The sequence below is a fragment of the Rhinichthys klamathensis genome, unplaced genomic scaffold (assembly GCF_029890125.1).
Source record: "Rhinichthys klamathensis goyatoka isolate OS25496 unplaced genomic scaffold, OSU_Roscu_1.1 h1tg000208l_1, whole genome shotgun sequence".
Lineage (NCBI taxonomy): Eukaryota > Metazoa > Chordata > Actinopteri > Cypriniformes > Leuciscidae > Rhinichthys > Rhinichthys klamathensis.
The window spans coordinates 238,888-258,589 of NW_026606733.1; the positions used below are offsets into that span (position 1 = coordinate 238,888).

The window sequence follows — 19,702 nt, forward strand, 5'->3', positions numbered from 1 at the left end:
TCAAATTCTAATATTTCATAATTTGGTATTTTTGATCGAAAAAATACAGCCTTGGTGAGCATAAGAGGCTTTTTCAAAGTCATTAGAAATCTTGACCCTAAACAAAAGACTTGATTTAATTGTGTCCTCTTAGTAGCAATTATTCACATTGTCACTGAGTGCACGAACATTTACTGTCTTCTCTTGCTTTTAAAGGGATAGTTCACCCAAGAATAAAAATTCTGTCATCATTTATTCACCCTCATGTTGTTCCAAACCTGGACGAGTTTGTTTCTTCTGTTAAACGCAAAAGAAGATATTTTGAAGAATGTTTTGTAACCAGACAGTTGATGGTAGCCATTGACTTTCATAGTAGGAAAAAAAATACTGTCTGGTAACAACATTCTTCAAAATATCTTCTTTTGCGTTCAACAGAAGAAACAAACTCGTCCAGGTTTGGAACAACATGAGGGTGAATAAATGATGACAGAATTTTTATTTTTTGGTTGAACTATCCCTTTTAGCTTGAGTAACACTGGCCAACACAAAGCTGACAAATTATTTAAACACTATCTTTCGTAGATTTGCAAAATAAAAGCATATACCACAACATAATATTATTTACTAGATGGGATATACTTGTTCTGTTAGGAGCTGGCTGATTTATCATGGATGAAATAAAATTGCAGGGAAAACTTAAATACTAACAAAATGCTTAAAAATACAGTTTATTTAATTTTTTGTGTGTGCACCAAACAAAAAACCAGAGTATAAAAGTATAACCAGAGCCCAAAGTGTTTTGCAGGGCACCAAGTTAGTGTAAAACATGTTTAATTGAAACATTGAAACATTTTACATCAAGTTAGCCAATAGTCTGTTGTAGTTGCTATAGTAAAATGGCACATAAAAGTACCATGTTACTAGCATGTACGTGCAACATGGTAATTTAATGATATTTTTTGAGTAGCTTGTAATTATCCCAGTGTTTGAATACCACCTGATTCAATCAGTATTTTGTGCAATGAAAATACAGATTTTTTTTGTAAAACATTGTATACATTTCCACAATATTTGGTAGAAAAACAAAGGCACGACTATTTCCACATTTGGCGAATAGTTCCAGTGGCAAATATTCTCAACGCTTAATTTATAAAAATAAATGTTTTTTTAAACTAGTGTACAGCAGGTAGTAAAAATACTTTAATACTACAAATTTGTGTTTCAAAGCTGTAACACAGAGAGATGAGGATGAAACTGCAATGTGTGGTAGACTGTAAAAGATCCGTAAATGTAGCATGAAGCTGCAATTAAAATCACAAAGGGAAAAAACAGTTGCAATTTATCTGAATCACACAAATACATGAACAGTACACTTGGTGTACAATATAGCAAAGAATATTTCTTGTTTTTAGTACACAAATGATCAAAGATCTTCATATATCTGCAAATATCAATGGATGTTGTGCTGGCTTTTATCATTCTTTTAGCATGTAACCTGGCTAAAGCTATAGTTCACCCAAAAATGAAAATGTTTATGTTCATTTATTAATGACTCTGTCTGTTTTGGCTTCAGAACACTTGGAATATACTGCACAAGATGGACCACATATATAACATATTTTTAAAGTACTTTTCACCCTTTATAAAACTTGAAATCATCCATTCATTGTAACTGAATGAAAAATGGCAGTCTTCAAAACTTTCTCCTTTTGTGTTTTATGGAAGAAAGTCAGTCATATGACTTTAAAACGACATGAGGGTGAATATATGATGACAGAATTTTAATTTTGCAGTGAGTTATCCCTTTAAGAAACCATGTCCTTAATATAAAAATATGTTTACCATGTAGAATTCTACCTATTAAGAATACAAGTAGTTAGATGGAGATTCCGTAATCTTGTGTGTTAAAAAAGCCAGAACTAAAATAAAACAAAAATGGTGGAACATATGCCAATCTATAGGCTGATGTCAACTCATCAGAAAATAAGGCCTTTTTATTTCTTTACTATTTGGTTCCAGCAGCAAAGCCAGTGGCGAAAAATGGCAGCTTTGTAAAAGCCCATTAATACACTCAGTAACTCACTTGTTTTTTATCTGACCTATAAAACCTGTCTCTATAAAAGCATAGGCATAAAAATCAGCAAGCCCATTGGGATGTTTATGAGAAAATTGTCTGTAGTGCCCTACAACGAAATATGCTCACAGTTCTGACGTCCATAATCATACATTGCTAGTCTTTAGTCCTCAAGGTGTCCATTTCCTCGAGCACCCTACTTTTCCTCTCCAGTCCAGTGTAGGAACAAACAAGTATGTCTCTGTGGATGTTTAGTGGTGGTAGTACGGGTGAAACAGTCTCTCGGGGGCACAGATGCTGAGCGCTGAATGCGTGTGAAGCAGTAACCGGGGGAAACGGGAGGTAAAATATGTCACAAAGCCATCAGGGACTTCACCGAGAGCTATCTGAACCTCTGATGGGAGTTCATGATAATGATGTTTCTGTTGAAAACATTAGAAGAGAGGTTAGGATAAATGATATGATTTGGGGTCATAACGATTTTTATTTTTTTAAAGAATTACTTTTATTCAGCAAAGAGGTTGCATGAGGCTAGAGCTTATTTTATTGAAAATGGTATGCTCATATTTGTAAGAGCGCGTGTGTATTTAACACAGCCGTCACTAGTGGAATGGAACACTAGTGGATGGATTGTTTTGAGCATGAGAAACAGTAGGTTATTGTTAGCGATGCTTGAGCGCAGAAAAACTCCAGCCTCTATTGTTGTAGAGGGGAGCTGGTGCTGTTTTAGTACCTGTACAGTGCTAGCTTTTAAATTGTTTGTATTAATAACCTTTGTTTTAAATTACGCTCTTAAAGGGATAGTTCACCAATTTTTTTTTTTTTTTTTAATCTGTCATCATTTACTCACCCTCAAGTTGTTTTAAACCTGTATGAGTTTCTTTCTTCTGTTGAATATGAAAGAAGATATTTTGAAGAATGTGGGTAACCAAACAGTTGATGGACCCCATTGACTTCCATAGTAGGAAAAAATATATACTATGGCAGTCAATGGGGACCGACATTCTTCAGAATATCTTCTTTTAAGTTCAACAGAACACAGAAATTCATACAGGTTTAGACTTGAGGGTGAGTAAATGATGACAGAATTTCTATTTTTGGGTGAACTATCCCTTTAACACTATTTATTTGCACATTTTGCACACCCGTTTTAATAACCATTGACTACATTTCTGTTTTTTCCATCATGGAGTGATTCTCCTTGTGACCTCTTGGGTCCTTATCACATACTGTTTTTACTCTATTTTTGATTAAATAAATGCAGCCTTGGTGAGCATAAAAGACTTCTTTCAAAAACATTTGAAAATTCTTACCAACCACAAATTTTTGAATGGTATATATAATATTATTATATTATATTATATTGTATTATATTAAATCAATGTGAATAGTTTTTTTGTGGTTACCGACTGTTGTATGTAGTAGAAACACATTATAGTTCTAAACACTTACTTTATTTCTCATTGCTCTAAGAAGATCTCTCACAGAGTTTCCTTTATATGTACGAAATTTTCTAAGATCTACCAGACGGAAAAAGGTTTATATTAGACATGCAAATTTATGGATATGAATGAACATGGAATAAAACATTGTTCATTTCATATACATCAAAAAATTCAACATTTTATTCAATATTTCAAAAAAAAACAATGAAAATAGCAGTGCTTACCAGCCTGCAGCGGTGCCGATATGTGCATCCTCCAGTTGGTTCTCACGACAGATCTGCCGGAGTTCTCCAGACAGGCCACTATAGGGCTGTCTGCCGGCTCCTTCTCTATTCTGTCACTGACATCCTATAGCCAAAGAATGAATTTACTTTCTCGCTATACCCTTCAACATGCTTCACTGAACACACAAACACACACCTGAAAGAACTGCAGTTGTTTCTCCGGACTCCAGAAGAAGGGATGTTTGAGGATGGACGCTGCTGAAGGACGCGTCTCTGGTTCTGCACTGATCATCCGCTCAATCAGATCTCTGCCAATCACGTCCTCTACAGACACCAAAACAGACAGAAAACCATTAAAGGGATAGTTCACCCAACAATGAAAATTCTGTCATCATTTACTCACCCTTATGTTGTTCCAAACCTGTACGAGTTTGCTTCTTCTGTTAAACACAAAAGAAGATATTTTGAAGAATGTTGTAACCAGACAGTTGACAGTAGCATTTTTATTCCTACTATGAAAGTCAATGGCTACCGTCAACTGTCTGGTTACAACATTCTTCAAAATATCTTCTTTTTAGTTCAACAGAAGAAAGAAACTCATACAGGTTTGGAACCACATAAGGGTGAGTAAAAGATGACGGTATTTTTCAATGCATACAAATAAATGAAACATTTATTTTACCTAATAAATTCCTAAAATTAATCAATAATATTTTAAAACACAACATTTTTATTATCCATTGACAAGGCTGATTTTACAATTGAATTATTGAAGGGGTCCTATGAAGCTTTTTTAAATCTTTAACTTTCTTACGTGTATAATGTTGCTGTTTGAGCATTAAAAAAGGTCTGAAAAGTTACAAAGCACAACGTCCAGTTCAAAGGCATTTAATCTCTATATCAGTTTCTGAACTCCCTGAAATGCATCGATTGTAGTCTTAAATGTTATTCTGGGAACGTACACGTCCGCCCAATAATTTCCGCCCAAGTTATACACAATAATGGAGCCAGGCCTGGTTGAGTTGCATTAGTTTTGTGATGAAACTCGCAGTTACGATAAAAGGCCAAGGGCATGATATTTACAAAACTTGCTCGTAGAGATGGACCAATCACAACACACTGGCACAGCTGCCCAATCAGAGCACACTGTGCTTTTTGGAAGGAGGAGCTTCATAGAGAAAGGAACTAAACAGAGCGTTACTGACTGAGAAGAGACTGTAAAATATGTGGAAATAAGGTGTTTTGTGAAAAATCTTACATTTTTCTTTTGTAATTATGTAATCATTTGTAATTATGTGACCCCTGAATACTGAAAATTTTGAATACTGAAAATGTGATTATTCAGTTAAATAGAGAATACAGTATAGTATAAGAATATTGTTGTATTAGTAGTGAAAGCCTATTCTATTAGACACCAAAAAGAAAATCAAGACTTCAATAAAAGGACATAATAGGTCCCCTTTAAAAGACACTTGTTAATCAGCCAAACAACACAGTTATTAGTTGATGGCAATGCAATACAAACTAATCATTTCTACTGATGGGACATTTTTTGTGTGACATTTATGGCAGTGATAAGAGTTTCTAAACAAAGCCGGACACTTCTGAAACGGAGAGTACACATGCACACATACAAGCACATTAAAGCATGCACACAAACCATGAATATCCTCCATAAAGTTGTCGAGGTTATAGACTCCAGAGAGGATGTTAGCTTGACGCCGCAAAGTATCACCAAACGGATGCTGTCCTTTGGACGTCACATAATAAAACACACATCCGGCAGAAAATATGTCCACTGCACTCGTCTAAAGAGATAAAAATAGAGGAAACAATGCAATGACATATATGAATATATCTAATTTAGAATCTTATTTCGTTTTTAAAATTTAGTACACCACAGAATCTGTTTTTTAAATTCAACGTGTGACGTGAGTGTTTGTCGTACAGGGTTCCCTTTTGGTGCATTAATGAGTAATTCAGGGGCAATCCAGCCTTCGGTTCCTGGTATTCCAGAGCGTAGGCTGAAACTATGGCGACCATCTGGAAGCTTCTTACACAAGCCGAAATCTGAGATCACAGCCCGGACTCGACCCAATGCCCCCGGGAGAGAGAGCAAAATATTCCGTGGCTTTAAATCCCTGTGAACTGAGTACGAGAGGGTCACGTAATTAAAAAATGTCAGAGGGTTGCATATGCCCTCACTATCCAGTTACTCATTTAATAAACATCAGTGCAATGCAATACTAGCATGTGCAACTATAACGCATTTTTATGTTACCGGAAGGAAGTTGCTATGACAACAGTTACTCACCGATGTTGAGGGAGTGAAGGTGAGTGAGGCCACACATTGTCTGGTCCAGCAGAGACACTGGGTTCAGGCCTGAGTAAGGACAGCTTGGGTCCTCCACATACTACATACAAAAAACAGAAAAACCCCAAATCAGAGTGCATGGAAACAGATGAGTTGTGATTATACAGCTGAAAATACAGTTGATTACAGACAAAATTGAATACTGAAAATGTATTATACAGTTAAAAAATAGAGAATACAGTATATCACTATTTTTTCATGTTTTTTTGAAGAAATATCTAAATCCTTAAACCATCTTTTAAAATGAAGCATTTTGTATATTTGCCAGAGAACGTATCTTGAATATAAGTCCCTTTAAGGAAAGTCATTTCACATGGCAGTCATTTCAACCCAAGAAAAGCGGAAGGCAAAAACATTAGCATCCCTTGAAACCATGCATTAAAACCGTCATTCTATGCACACACACACAAACACTCATTAAAACACACCTGCTGGAGTGTGGCGGCACACAGCTCTATGGCGATGTAAGTGAACTGTCTGTCCCGCTCTGTGCAGAAGTAACGGATGACGTTGGGATGCTCGTCTGATTCACGGAGGAGCTGAACCTCTCGCTCCGCAAACTCTACACACTCCGGAAGGATACGCTTTACCGCCACACGCCGACCGTCAAACTGACCCCTGTGTGCACAACACCAGTGAATTTATGGTAAAGAACTACCAACCAACCAAACCAGTGAACAAAACCAAAATGCTCAGATTACAAAAACTTAAATGGGGATTTCACCACTGCCAAAAATGGCTTTCAATAAAACTTGGCTGACTATGCAATAGAAAGGTGAATTTTGTCTGAAACTAGTCTGCTATGGATACGCTATCAAATACTGTCTGCTTTGTTTTAGTAGGAAATACTTCTAAACAAACTTTTAGATATAATGGTGTCAAAAGCTGTCAAAAGTCCCTACGCATTTTGCTTCATCCGGATGACTTTTGCTAACAAAGAAACATGGATTTCTCGTTCCAGGTAACACGGAGAACGACTAAACATTGTTCATTTACACATACTACCGACCTTGTAACAATACAAAGCGGGTTGAAATTTGTCAAAATTACACTTTAACTTCACAACACAGAATAAGTACACTAGTATCACAATCCATGAAAACCCACCGGAACACAAAGGTTCCCGCCGTCCCATGGCCCAACACCTCAGCAGGACTGAAGGAGATTTTACCAACTTCCACAACGTCATGTTGTTCATCTGAAGAATATGAACACACAAATAACAATTCTATGCGATGTGGAAAGAGCTAAGAAATAATACATCTGACATTAGTTACTCACTTAAAAAAACGTCATTAACTAAAATTAGCATTATAGTGAATAACATATAGGTTTGTGAATGAAATAAAACTGCTTATTTAGATAAATAGGAAAATCAATGGGCCTCACTCATGAAATACAAGCAGAACAAATTTTTGTACATTTGTAAAATCCTTCTTTAAAAAACATTCTTATAATTAGTCATATAAAGCATACATTTAATTAAGGATAGGTATACAGCTTGGATTTAATTGTATTTACACAAAAAATTGTTTTTTTTTGTTTCATTAATGAGGCTCAGTAGAATAGATCCCATACTCTGTGATTGGCCGGATGTCGTTATTGGGGCGGAGTCTTTGCTTGAGAATGGCTGTGTTTGATTGGATGCAACAGAGCTAGTCTTCCCTGAATTGCTGTTGTTGTTGTAGGATGATGATGATGAGGGGGAAGTGTTGGACCCTGAGGGAGCACTCTGATTGGTCAGCCCGGGCAAAGGGTTGGAGTCCACTGACTCTTCAGACCTCAGGGATATTTTGACATGCTGATTGAAAAAAGAACAATAATCAGTTTTTAAGTGTAATTTCTTATATAACATATGTACACTACCGTTCAAAAGTTTGGGGTCAGTGAGAATTTTATTTTTATTTTTTGGAGGAAAGAAATCAATACTTTTATTTATCAAGGAATAATTAATTTGATCGAAAGTGACAGTAAAGACATTTATAATGTTACAAAAGTCTTTTGAACTTCCTATTCATCAAAGAATCCTAAAAAAACCCAAAAAAACTGTACAACTGACAGACCAACAACTGTTTCAACATTGATAATAATAATAAATGTTTCTTGAGCATCGAATCCTCATATTATACTGATTTGTGAAGGATCATTTGACACTGAAGACACTGACACTGGTGATGCTGAAAATTCAGCTTTGATCACAGGAATAAATTACACTTTACTATATATTCACACAGAAAACAGCTGATTTACACTGGAATAATATTTAATACTATAACTGATTTTTGTTGTATTTTTAATCAAATAAGCGCAGCCATGGTTAGCAGAAGAGAATTCTTTTAAAAGTATTTAAAATCGTACCGACCCCAAACTTTTGAACGGTAGTGTATATTCATTAACATCAGAGGGTTACTTTAGAGGAACACTGATACTGATGCCAATTAATTCCAAATACCCTCTCTAAATCTATAACTCACCCTACTGTGTGTTAGCAGGAAGGCAACCCATGCTCCCAGCAGCAGTGTCACCACCAGCACGGTCATGGGGTCAGAGGTCAAGGAGTCTGGCAAAACGGGGGAAGAGCTGTGCTTTGTTACTGGTGGCAACTGTAAACAAAAGATGACAAGTTTGTGGTTGGCTGTTCGAAATGCTTGCCATTTCATCATGCATGAGATTTTCAACGGCCTACAACCACTTATTAAGATGCTATAGACACTGTCATCTGAATCTCAATTTATTTCACAATTTCATTTAAGAATGTACAGCTCACAAATCAACATTCATGTTAATCCCCCCTTTAGGTAAATCAAGCATTATTCTTAGTTAGTACTCATAGTTTGCTACAAGGAAATAGCCATTATATACAATCAATCACAATATAAAGGTATCAGAACTATGTAATATTTTCTGTTAATAATAACTAATATTATATTACCTTAAAAATAAATTTTTGACCAAAACTATCATATGGCTTCAGAAGACTTGGAATGTAGTTGCATAGATTACTTTACGGTACTTTTATTTATAGATTACTTTAATGGTACTTTTAATTTCTCCTTTTTGAACATTTTCTAGAAAACAACACTGTGAACATTATGCAAAATATCATTGTATGCGTTTATCACAAAATAAATAATACACATACTAACATAATTGTTAATTTTTCAAACAACATGACGGTGAATGAATGTTTCTTAATTTTTTGCTTAAGTGTGTGGAATTATGCATTGGACTCACTGGGTGAGAGGCAGAACGGTAAGAACCAGAACCTCGAGGTGGGATGACATCACCAGAGCGCTGCAGGTTTTCTGGGAAATCTCTCAACATGGTGGTGTGAGCCACAGGAGGGACTTCATGGTGACCTACTCATACACACACACACACACACACACACACACACACACACACACACACATACATAAACACACAATGGGTTTTCGTGTTTTATGGGGACATTACATAGACATAATGAATTGTATACTGTACAAACTGTATATTCAATCCCCTAACCCTTCCCATCACAGAAAACTTTCTGCATTTTCATATTTCAAAAAACATATTTTACTAAGATTTATAAGCTTTTGAGCTAAATTGTTCATGTTTCAGATGATGCTATACCTGTATATAATTTAAAAGTCACTATATTCTTTATTCTATGTTATGTTTTTGCTGGCAAGTATTTGTTCACAGCCTCTGTGTGGGTATCAAGTGGTTGTATTCACCTAAAAACGTATCTTTAAAAAAAAAAAAAATTCTTGTTTTTGTTGTAGTTTGTTGATTGTGGTATTGTTTGTCTTATTATTCTATTGTAATGTGTTTGATTTGTCCCTTGTTCTGTTTTGTATTGTAAATTAGGACCCCCTCGAAAACGAGATGGTTCATCTCAAGAGGTTTATCCTATTCAATAAAGTTATATATATATATATATATATATATATATATATATATATATAAGCTGTTTTCTTCATGGGGACCAAAAGAAGGTCAACGAACATTTATTGCCATCTTTGTGGGGACACACACACACACACACACACACACACACACACACACACACACACACACACAGACAGACGCGCACACATAAATGTAATACAATATACTGATATTCATTGAATGAACATTAAGAAATGTAATTTGTAAATGCTCTTTCTTTAAGTATTTAGTTTTATTTTGTTTTTGTTTGTACATTTTTAAACATTAAATCTATTTATGTAATATAATATAATAGGCTATAATGTTTTTCATTTAACTATATTTAATATATTAATTGTTTTAATTAAATCTAAAAATACAATATAATATAATATAATATAATACAGTTTAAGGGAGGATTATCTTTGTTGTGTATCTCTTCACATTTTAATCAGCACAGCCCAATGGTTTTAAAACTGGTTTAGGTAGGGTCAGAGGTAAGAAAATGAACCTCAGTCCTGAAACTGCTGAACTAGAGCTTAACCGGAGGGTGTTGCAGCATGGGACATGCATGTATCTTGAAGTACACACTTTTAAGTATGTAAATGAGCTAAATTTAGAGTGCAATTTAGAGAGTCTGTGCATATATAAAGATAAATATGTTGTGTGTTCAAATGTATTGGTTGGCCGTACCTATCAGCAGCCACTGATTCTGCAGAGAGGTGCTGCTTCCTGGTGGATATTTCACATCAGTGCTAGGCGTGATCTCACACTCGGGCCGCCCATTACCCATTGTGACGCCAGCTGTGATGGGCCCCTCAATGCGTGCAAGAGTGAGACCTTTTGGCTTCCATGGGAAAAGAATAAGGTTAATCAGAAGGAAGATTTACTATTGGTTTTGAAAAATGTATAGCTGAACTTACCACTATTGCAACACCTTTATGTACAAGGGAGGCAGAAGCATACAGATGAGAGTCCGTCTTGCCAACATAGAGTGTGGGACTATCAAAATATGCACACAAAAAGACATAATTAGATTAAAGGGGACCTATTAATCCCTTTTTCAAAGTATTGATTTTGTTTTTTGGGACTTCATGCTTGAATGTTCCAAAAACACTTTATCTTTCACAATTTTACACTGTTGTATCACCTCTCTTCCCAGGCCCTGTCCCAAATGATGCATTTTATGTGCTTTTGCAGTTTTGTGGACTTCAAATGGCCGTCGTGTGCGTGTTTCTGTTAAGTCCAAAAGACCGTAGACTAGAGTGTCCCATTTGTCATTTTATTTTTCAGACGGGTGCTGGTAAGCACCCATTTGCAGCTGATATGCGCCCTCGATGCACACTTTTGCTGAGCCTGAAAGATTGCTCAGCAGCAGACTTCTACCCGACAGTCAAAGCGGCATTACGTCACGAAAGTGCGGACTGAGGGGAAGACGGCGAGGGCTTAGGGTTCCATTTGGGACAGGGCCCCAGTCTGTCAGTAACGCTCTGTTTAGTTCATGTCTCTATGGAGTCCCTCCTTCCGAAAAGCACAATGTGCTCTGATTGGTCAGCTGGACCAGTGCTTTGTGATTGGTCTGCTGCTTTGTGCGTGTTTCAGAAATGTCACCATCACCAAGGGTTTCAACATTACTAACGCAACTCAACCAGGCCTCTCCCCTTTAAAGTAACCAAAGGTAATAACCATAGACTGTAAAAACATATGGACGTAGTGTCCGTGACGTCACCCGTAGGTTTCTGAAGAGCATTTTTGAAGCCCAAAATGGGCGGAGCCAGCCGTGGCCATCTTGACAGTGCGTCACTGAGCTTCACTCCCGGATAACCGAAAATCGGCAAAGAGGCGGGATTAGCTGTGGTGACGAGACGGCTAACAGACAGCAGACAAACGGCAAGTAGTGACAGCAGCGGCAATCCACCTGTCACTCAAGTGGCCACCATACCTGTCAACATTTGGTTTTCAAAATCCGGGAGATTTCTCCGGGTGGTGTTGGGGGTTGGGGTAAATGTAGAACTTGTAACGACTGGAAATAAGGTGTGGCCCCTTTAAGAGCACCCCTCGAACACCCCTTTTACTGTCTATGCGAACACCCCATGTATGCGGGTAATTTCTGTTTGATGCAAATTTTTATCTTATTTTGTTTATTAAGTAACGATGTGGACGGTAGAACGTGTGACAGACAGTTAGGCTACACGAGTTCGATTTGGGAATAAAGTGCGAGTTGTGAGATGCCAATCGCCTCCGTGTGTCTGTCTGGCCTCTGCATGCAATAACTTCAGTTGTGAGCTATCCCTAATCTTCCTGAAGCAACGCGTTACAAACTGTACTTCAGTTTCATTGCGGGGACACCAGCTTCACCTGCCATCATGTCTATCGACTCGCTTTCGGGTTAAACTTTCCGTGACTGCGCAACTGGGTTATAGGTTGCCAGGTTGAGGTGACAAACGGGTTGAAATTGTAAATGGTCTGTGGATTGTGTGAATATAATGCATTTAATACAATCTGGCAACTGGTCAACATTAGACAAACATATTGGTCCGATTATTCATAAAGGAGTTTGGGCCATGCAAATTACGGGAGTTTCCCGGGAAAAATAACAAACCGGGAGGGGTCCGGGAGATAGGGCTAAAAAACGGGAGAAACCCGGGAAAAACGGGAGTGTTGACAGGTATGGTGGCCACGCCCTTAATTTTGCTGAACTTTAAGGCTTAATATAATTTAAACGGATGAGTTATAAAAAAATCCCCTTAAATTAGCTATATAGACCAAAACTACTTTTTGTACCAGGCTGTAAACATATTTTGTTCTGTTATGGAACATATGGGATTGACTCTCTTTTGGAGCCTGTCTCTAGTGGCCAGTCGATAAATTGCAGTTTAAGTCACTTCCGTGTCGGATTCGAAAGAGAGGGTTGCTGCTTGGTAATAACTTGATTTTATAATTATGACATCAGAACCCGGAAGTCTAATTCGCCGCTGGTTCTTTGGAGATTTTCCTGTGGGATTTTATAATGCGTTTTTTTCAATTCATGACGATAGTTTGATTTGTTGTACAACGTACACTGCACACACTCACACACCAAGATGTCTTATCTAGTAACTTATTAAAAACTTTAAAAAAAAAATGAACATTACTGTTTCAAAAATTGCGTTGTCACTATGGATGTGTGTAATTGTAATTAACATATCAAAGTATAGTCAAGTTATGTTTATTTTTAATTTTTAATTGAACTGTCCCTTTAAGAGAGTGTGTGGAATTATGCATTAGACTCACTGGGTGAGAGGCAGGCTTTATTTTACACAGAAATCGAAACCCCCCATTATAAAACCCCATAGGAAAATCTCGAAGGAACCAGCGGCTAATTAGTCTTCCGGTTTCTGACGTCATTCCTGCACCACTCTATTGCCTTGATCAGTTACATGGAAGAAAGAAAGTCATACAGGTTTGGCACGAAATGGTGAGTAAATGATGACAGAATTGTATTTTTGAGTGACCTATCTCTTTAAATAAATGGGTTTCAAAAATACTATCGTAAGATTGTCTTACACTAGCTGAGTCTTAGTGCTGTGGTTCTCCTTTGTGAACTGGTAGGCCCACTTCATGGTCTGGGACTGTGTGTTTTCTGCAGTGAAGGTCAGGTAACGCAGGGTTTCTGTTGACACTGTCAGGTGAGGAGCTCGCCGCAGACTGTCCTGACTCCACAAGTAGAACCCTGCCACTGGAGAATCAAACTTCTGCATCCACAAGACCTCACCAGAGTCCCGATCCACCGTAACCACCAGACCGTCCCCACTGGATGCAAAGTGTGACATCTCTGTGATACACAGACATGTACACGCAACCATGATGAAATCCAAAAACATCCCCAACACACAAATTCAGTAGATTGGCTTGTAAAATCTGTGCATGCATAGTGAGGAACCTACTGTATTCATATTTTTTGTCATCATAGAGAGGGGCGGAGTAGTCGTTGTAGGTGGCATTCCAGCGGAGCTCCTGAGTCTTCGTATCATACATGGTGATCATATATTCTGCAGACATACGTGCGTACATGCGTCACATGATTTGGGGGCAGTAATGTTTTTGAAAGAAGTCTCTAAAAACAGTAATATTGCGAAATATTATTACAATTTATAATAGTTGTTTTCTATTTTCATATACAACCCCATTTCCAGAAAAGTTGGGACATCTTTTAAAATGCAATAAAATCAAGAATCTGCTATTTGTTCATTTTCTTGAACCTTTATTAAACTGACAAAAGAACAAAGAAAAGATTTACAAAGTTTTCACTCACCAACTTAATTTGCCTTCACTATCACTTTTAATCAATTAAATGTATACTTGCTGAATAAAAGTATTTTTTTTTTTTTTTTTAAATCTGTAACTTACTTTTTTACTGTATTTTTTATTTTCAAAATGTGACCTTGGTGAGCATAAAAGACTTCTTTCAAAAACACGAATGCTAAATTGCCACTAGAATGCATTGCAACTAAATCTGTGAAAATTTGAAGATGTCAGCCGTACATTTTTTATCCTTGGTGGTTGCCAGGTGATGCAATGCAGTTGCTAGGGTGTTCTGGTTGCAATATTACCATACATGTTAAATATATTGGATATAAATAAATAAATAAATTAACCTTTAAAAATATATGTGCAGTGTCAGAATGACTTAGGGTGTATATAGAGGAATCTGATGTGCAAAGGGACACACATAGACAGGCATGAGTGTGCTGAGTTATAAGACAAGGTGCATGTATGTGTGTTCGGACCTGTGCGGCCAATGTACAGCAGAGGGGCAGAGGGGCAAATGGAGTCTGAGGAGGAGGTGCTCAGACTTGTCTGTTTTTCACCTGTCTGAGGATCAACCACAAACCAGGTGTCCTCTTTTTTACCTGGGAATGTAGACAGTACAATAAATGAGAGTGCAGCTTTCCACAGGTTTCACAATTTATGAACATGCTATCAGGGTTCCCACACCCCTTAAAGGGATAGTTCACCCAAAAATGAAAATTCTGTCATTAATTACTCACCCTCGTGTCGTTCCAAACCTGTATGAGTTTCTTTCTTCTGTTGAACACAAATGAATTGAGCGGTTTATTCCAAATTTTCTGAAGAGACTCGATTGCTTTATATGATTAACAGATTGAATTTAGGCTTTAATTGTGAATAAGATGAACGAAAGTCTAAGTGGTTTGGAACGACATGATGGTGAGTAATTAATGGCAGAATTTCATTTTTGGGTGAACTATCCCTTTGATGTTATCAAGTCTATGCAAACACTTACAAAAAAGCTAATCTAGCCTATTAAGTTGCTAAGCAAAACAAAAAGTATGTATGTGACTTTTAAGCTTTTATTAATTTTCATGACTTTTGGAAAATCATATTATGCTTGAAATTACTTTTTCTTTTATCAAATAAAATATGAGAATATGAGCAAAGGAATTTTCCACTACAGATATCAAACACTGATTTCACCATAAAGCATTGCAAACACACAAACATGCTTGACGTTACCCGTGTAGAGCACTCCATCGGAGCTCCTGCAGGGAGAAGACTGGACCAGTTCTGGAATAGTGAATGGGAGTTTCTGCAGAGGAGATTCATATAAATGACATGAGCTGTAACTGTCTCAGACAAACATTCACAGCTCTGCCCGTGACACTCACCATCAGACCCTCTTTACGCTTGCCTCCTAGAACATACAGACTGCCATCATTGGGATCCGGTAAAAAGCCTGGCCTACAAGAGTTGAAAGTTAAATTAAAATACAGAATATAAGTTGGATTGGGAAAAGTAAGCATTACATATCTTTTTTAAAACAATGCACAAATTGGTACTTGGCAATTGATAACATTATCCAATAGCCTGCATGGCTTAAGCGATGTCATTGGTAAAGGAATGTTGTTTCAGATAAAGTTATAACAATTTGATGAAAGACTATAAAGACAAAAAATTGTTCTTAATAACGTAGATCAATGAATCAATCACAAGACCAGGAACAAGAAATAAGAAAGTAATCAGGGTCAGTTTTGATTTGATCTGGACTTTAACACACACAAACACACGCACACATACTACCGTTCAAACATTTGGGGACAGTAAGATGTTTTTGTCTTTTCTTTTTTCATTCTGCATGGACACATTAAAGTGATCAAAAATTAACAAATACATTTATAATGTCACAAAAGTTTTCTATATTAAACAAAATGCTCTTCTTTTGAACTTTCTAATCATACAAGAATCCTGGAATTTGTTTGTTTTTTATTAGTTTCAACAAAAATATTAAGCTTAACAACTGTTTTCTTGAACAGCATATTAGAAAAATCTCTGAAGGATCATGTGACACTGAAGACTTGATGAATGATGCTGAAAATCCAGCTTTGTCATCACAGGAATAAATTACATCATAAAATACATCAAAATAGAAAACAGTTGTTTGTAATAATTGTAATAATATCTCACAATATTACTGTTTTTACTGTATTTGGGATCAAATAAATGAAGCCTTGGTGAGCAGAAGAAACTTCTTTAAAAAATATTAAAGAACAAACTTACAGACTCCAAACTTTTAAATGGTAGTGTATGTTAACTTTGTTTCTGAATCTGTTAAACACTTACTCTTGGAAATATGCAGGAACCTGTATGATGGGATCTAGGAGAGAGAAGGTGAAATGGTTATGGAAGTTGTTTGACAGATATTCATATACACTTCTTTTAAAAATGTCAAATATGTCATGTTTGTAACAACGAAAAGCAGTTTACTTTGAACACATGTCTTGATGCTACAGAACAGCAGGATCATATTCTTTCTGTTATCACTTGTCATAATGCACATACATGCAGATACACACACAAACACACACCTTCCTTAAGTGTCCATTTGATGTCTCCTGTCTGTTTACTGATGGCATGCAGACTTCCATCCAGTGTAGAAACAAAGAGCAGAGACTCAGGGAGTGAGACTGAACTTCCTCCCTCACACTGAAAGAGAAACCAGTAAAACACCTGTAGATATCAGACTATTTGAAACTAAATGCTACCTGATATGTAGCCTAAAAATACTTATAATGTGTGTTCTCTTGAGTGTGTGTGTGTCTGTGTGTGTGTGTACAGGTTTGGCTACATGTGAAGACTTTTTAAAAACCATTTAGCTTTAAATCTAACAATGTCCACATGTCTGTAAGAGTTAGAGTAAGAATAAATGTTATTTAAGTACAAAAACCCTTGTGTCTATAAGGGATCCTCATAGCTTCAGAGGTTTGTGTGTGTTTGTGTAAGAGAGCACGGTTAACAGACATTAACCAGGATATCCTTCTTCATAGTTGTTTGATGCCACTCCTATATTTACCAAAAAACTGCCTAACATTATACAGCAGTGTGGATTTGCATAACCAAAGAAAAACTATTTTAAAACATCTAAAAAACTGGGTGTTTTGAACATTCAGAGAACATGCAGATATGTTTTCATAACTTAATGGGAAAGATAGCAAAACTTTATTTTTTAACATAATTTTTGTTAGCTGGGTCCACCCTGTAATGAAGGCCTACAATTAAGGTGACTGTAGAATTTGCAAAAAACATTGCAAAACTGCCTTGCTCCTCCAAAATACACCAATATAAGATACATATACTTTTATGAGGCCATTATTAAGCCGTTATTATTATTAATGCATAGAATGATTATGTATTTGAGGAGATATAATATTTTACATTTAGAATGATTCATCCTGAGGGCAAAAAAAACAAAAAACGGTGATATTTACTCAGGTCAAACTAAGACTGAAGCCTAAAGAAACATGATGAGCCACACATGGGCCAGTAAGTGATTAAAAGAAATGATCATAGCACTCTTGACCACTCTTCCCCCACCACAGGATAGCAACTCTTGTTATAACACACGTGCACCCGCTCTGGGAACAATGCATATTACATTGCGCGAGCTCTCCAGTACAAGCCCATTAAGCGCGCGGCCATGCAGGTCTCGTGCTCAGGCTCGAGCAATATGACACTATTGTAAGAGCACAAAGAGAAATTAACTTAAAAACTCAATTACTATGGTGTGTTTCCAAATTCTTGTTGCTTGGATGTCCGACAAAGTCCAATTCACGAAATGAATCCTACTTTTGAACTGATTATTTTTAATGATCCGATCGAAAAGATTCACAAATCGTTTGTAAATCACTCGACTGTTCGGAATGACTTTGATCAGGAATAAAACACTGAAGTAGGTATATAATACAGTCAACAATGTCAGGAAAAAATAATTGTAGCCTAATATTGATAATATTTTACTTTCAATGAAATAATATTCCATGCATGCAAAAATGTAATTAGTTATGGCAAATATTAGTACAAAAAACGTATTAGATGCAACCCACAGCACCTATTCGAAAACATAATTATATAAAAAAAACAATATCACTATAAAATGAACATTAAAAGGCAGCGCAGGAACGCTTTTGAGTGATAAAGAGTGAATGGGGTTTGTGAACAGTTCAAACGAACCGTCCGACTGAACCGATTCTACCTAATTAATCTGACTGACACACATTTCATTATTATTATTACTATTATTAACACTACAACTTACAATAATTGTATTATTATAATAACAATAAGCTCTTTCTGATACTGATTTGTTTGTTTATTATTTTTTAATTATCATTCCAGGAACCCCAGCACCCCGCCTCTGCGTATCCAAAAATAGATCAACACATATCACTGTCCCCGTGCATTCCCTATGGTGACCAGCAACATAAAGTGGTAAACATGAGATTTATTTCCCCGTTATTACCTGTGACACGATTCCTGCGAAGCTAAGCAAGAAAAGTAGCAGCAGCTTCGGTCTCCAGTCCATCATTCTCTCCCTGAATCTGGTTAAAGTTGCGCGTGTTTGAGGTTCGTGTCAGTAAATATACACTAAGGTCGAACGGGCTCCAAACTCCTCCAAAACGCCATTATCACATAGTGTCGGAAAAAAATTCAGAGCGACATACTCAATCACTTACAGTGCTGTTGCGGTTCAGCATATGTCTGTGACATGCCAGACAACCGATCCTATAATAAAATTACAAATATTGCACATTTCCGCGTTGAGACGGAACTGGTGATGTCACTCAAATCAAACAGCATACAGTAGAAAACTAGAAGGCAAAAAAAAAAGGCAGGGCCATGTCTGTTTGATTGACAGGGCGTTTGACCAATGGCGTCTCGCTGCTGTGAGTTGAAAGGCGGAGTTTCGAGAAAACTGGATGTCATTTTAAAACACGTGGAACAATAACAGTTTGGCCCTGACAATTGATGACAACAGGCCTGTTTTGTCTATTTTTTCTTTTCCTTTCGAAGTTCAACAAAGAATATTCTCTCTGCTTATTAAGTGGGCGAATAGAAAAGGATTGATTGGTTTATTTTCTGCAATTGTAGTGCCACCATTGGACTTAAAGTCCCTGTAAAGTCAAAATTAAGTAGGCCTATGTGTTCTGAGTTTGTCACACCACAGAAAAATGTGTTATTAAATTTCTGGCGTACATTTCTAACATTTCATAATGTGTTTAGAATTTTTTTTAGAATTGCCTTTACAGGGACTTTAACAATGTTTTATGAACCTCTTAACTCGTGTAGTATTAAGAAAAATAACATACTGGAACATATGACCATTTTTTTTGTTTAGTCGTTTTCTCAACGTAGTCATTTA

At 36.6% G+C, this 19,702-nt stretch overlaps 1 protein-coding gene across 1 annotated transcript; it reads right to left on the reverse strand.

Moving 5' to 3' along the window:
* Positions 1 to 691: 691 nt before the first annotated feature.
* On the reverse strand, positions 692 to 19,145 carry ern2 (endoplasmic reticulum to nucleus signaling 2). Its single transcript, XM_056263550.1, has 22 exons — positions 18,803 to 19,145; positions 16,872 to 16,989; positions 16,627 to 16,660; positions 15,675 to 15,747; positions 15,523 to 15,595; positions 14,778 to 14,900; positions 13,935 to 14,039; positions 13,555 to 13,822; positions 10,932 to 11,010; positions 10,702 to 10,855; positions 9,331 to 9,455; positions 8,571 to 8,699; positions 7,675 to 7,897; positions 7,204 to 7,294; positions 6,525 to 6,714; positions 6,037 to 6,136; positions 5,671 to 5,870; positions 5,383 to 5,530; positions 3,919 to 4,046; positions 3,723 to 3,846; positions 3,506 to 3,573; positions 692 to 2,475 (listed from the first exon to the last, which is right to left on the reverse strand). The coding sequence occupies exons 1-22, from the start codon at positions 18,866 to 18,868 to the stop codon at positions 2,305 to 2,307; spliced, it is 2,790 nt and encodes a 929-aa protein (XP_056119525.1). The 5' UTR covers positions 18,869 to 19,145; the 3' UTR covers positions 692 to 2,304.
* Positions 19,146 to 19,702: the final 557 nt, after the last annotated feature.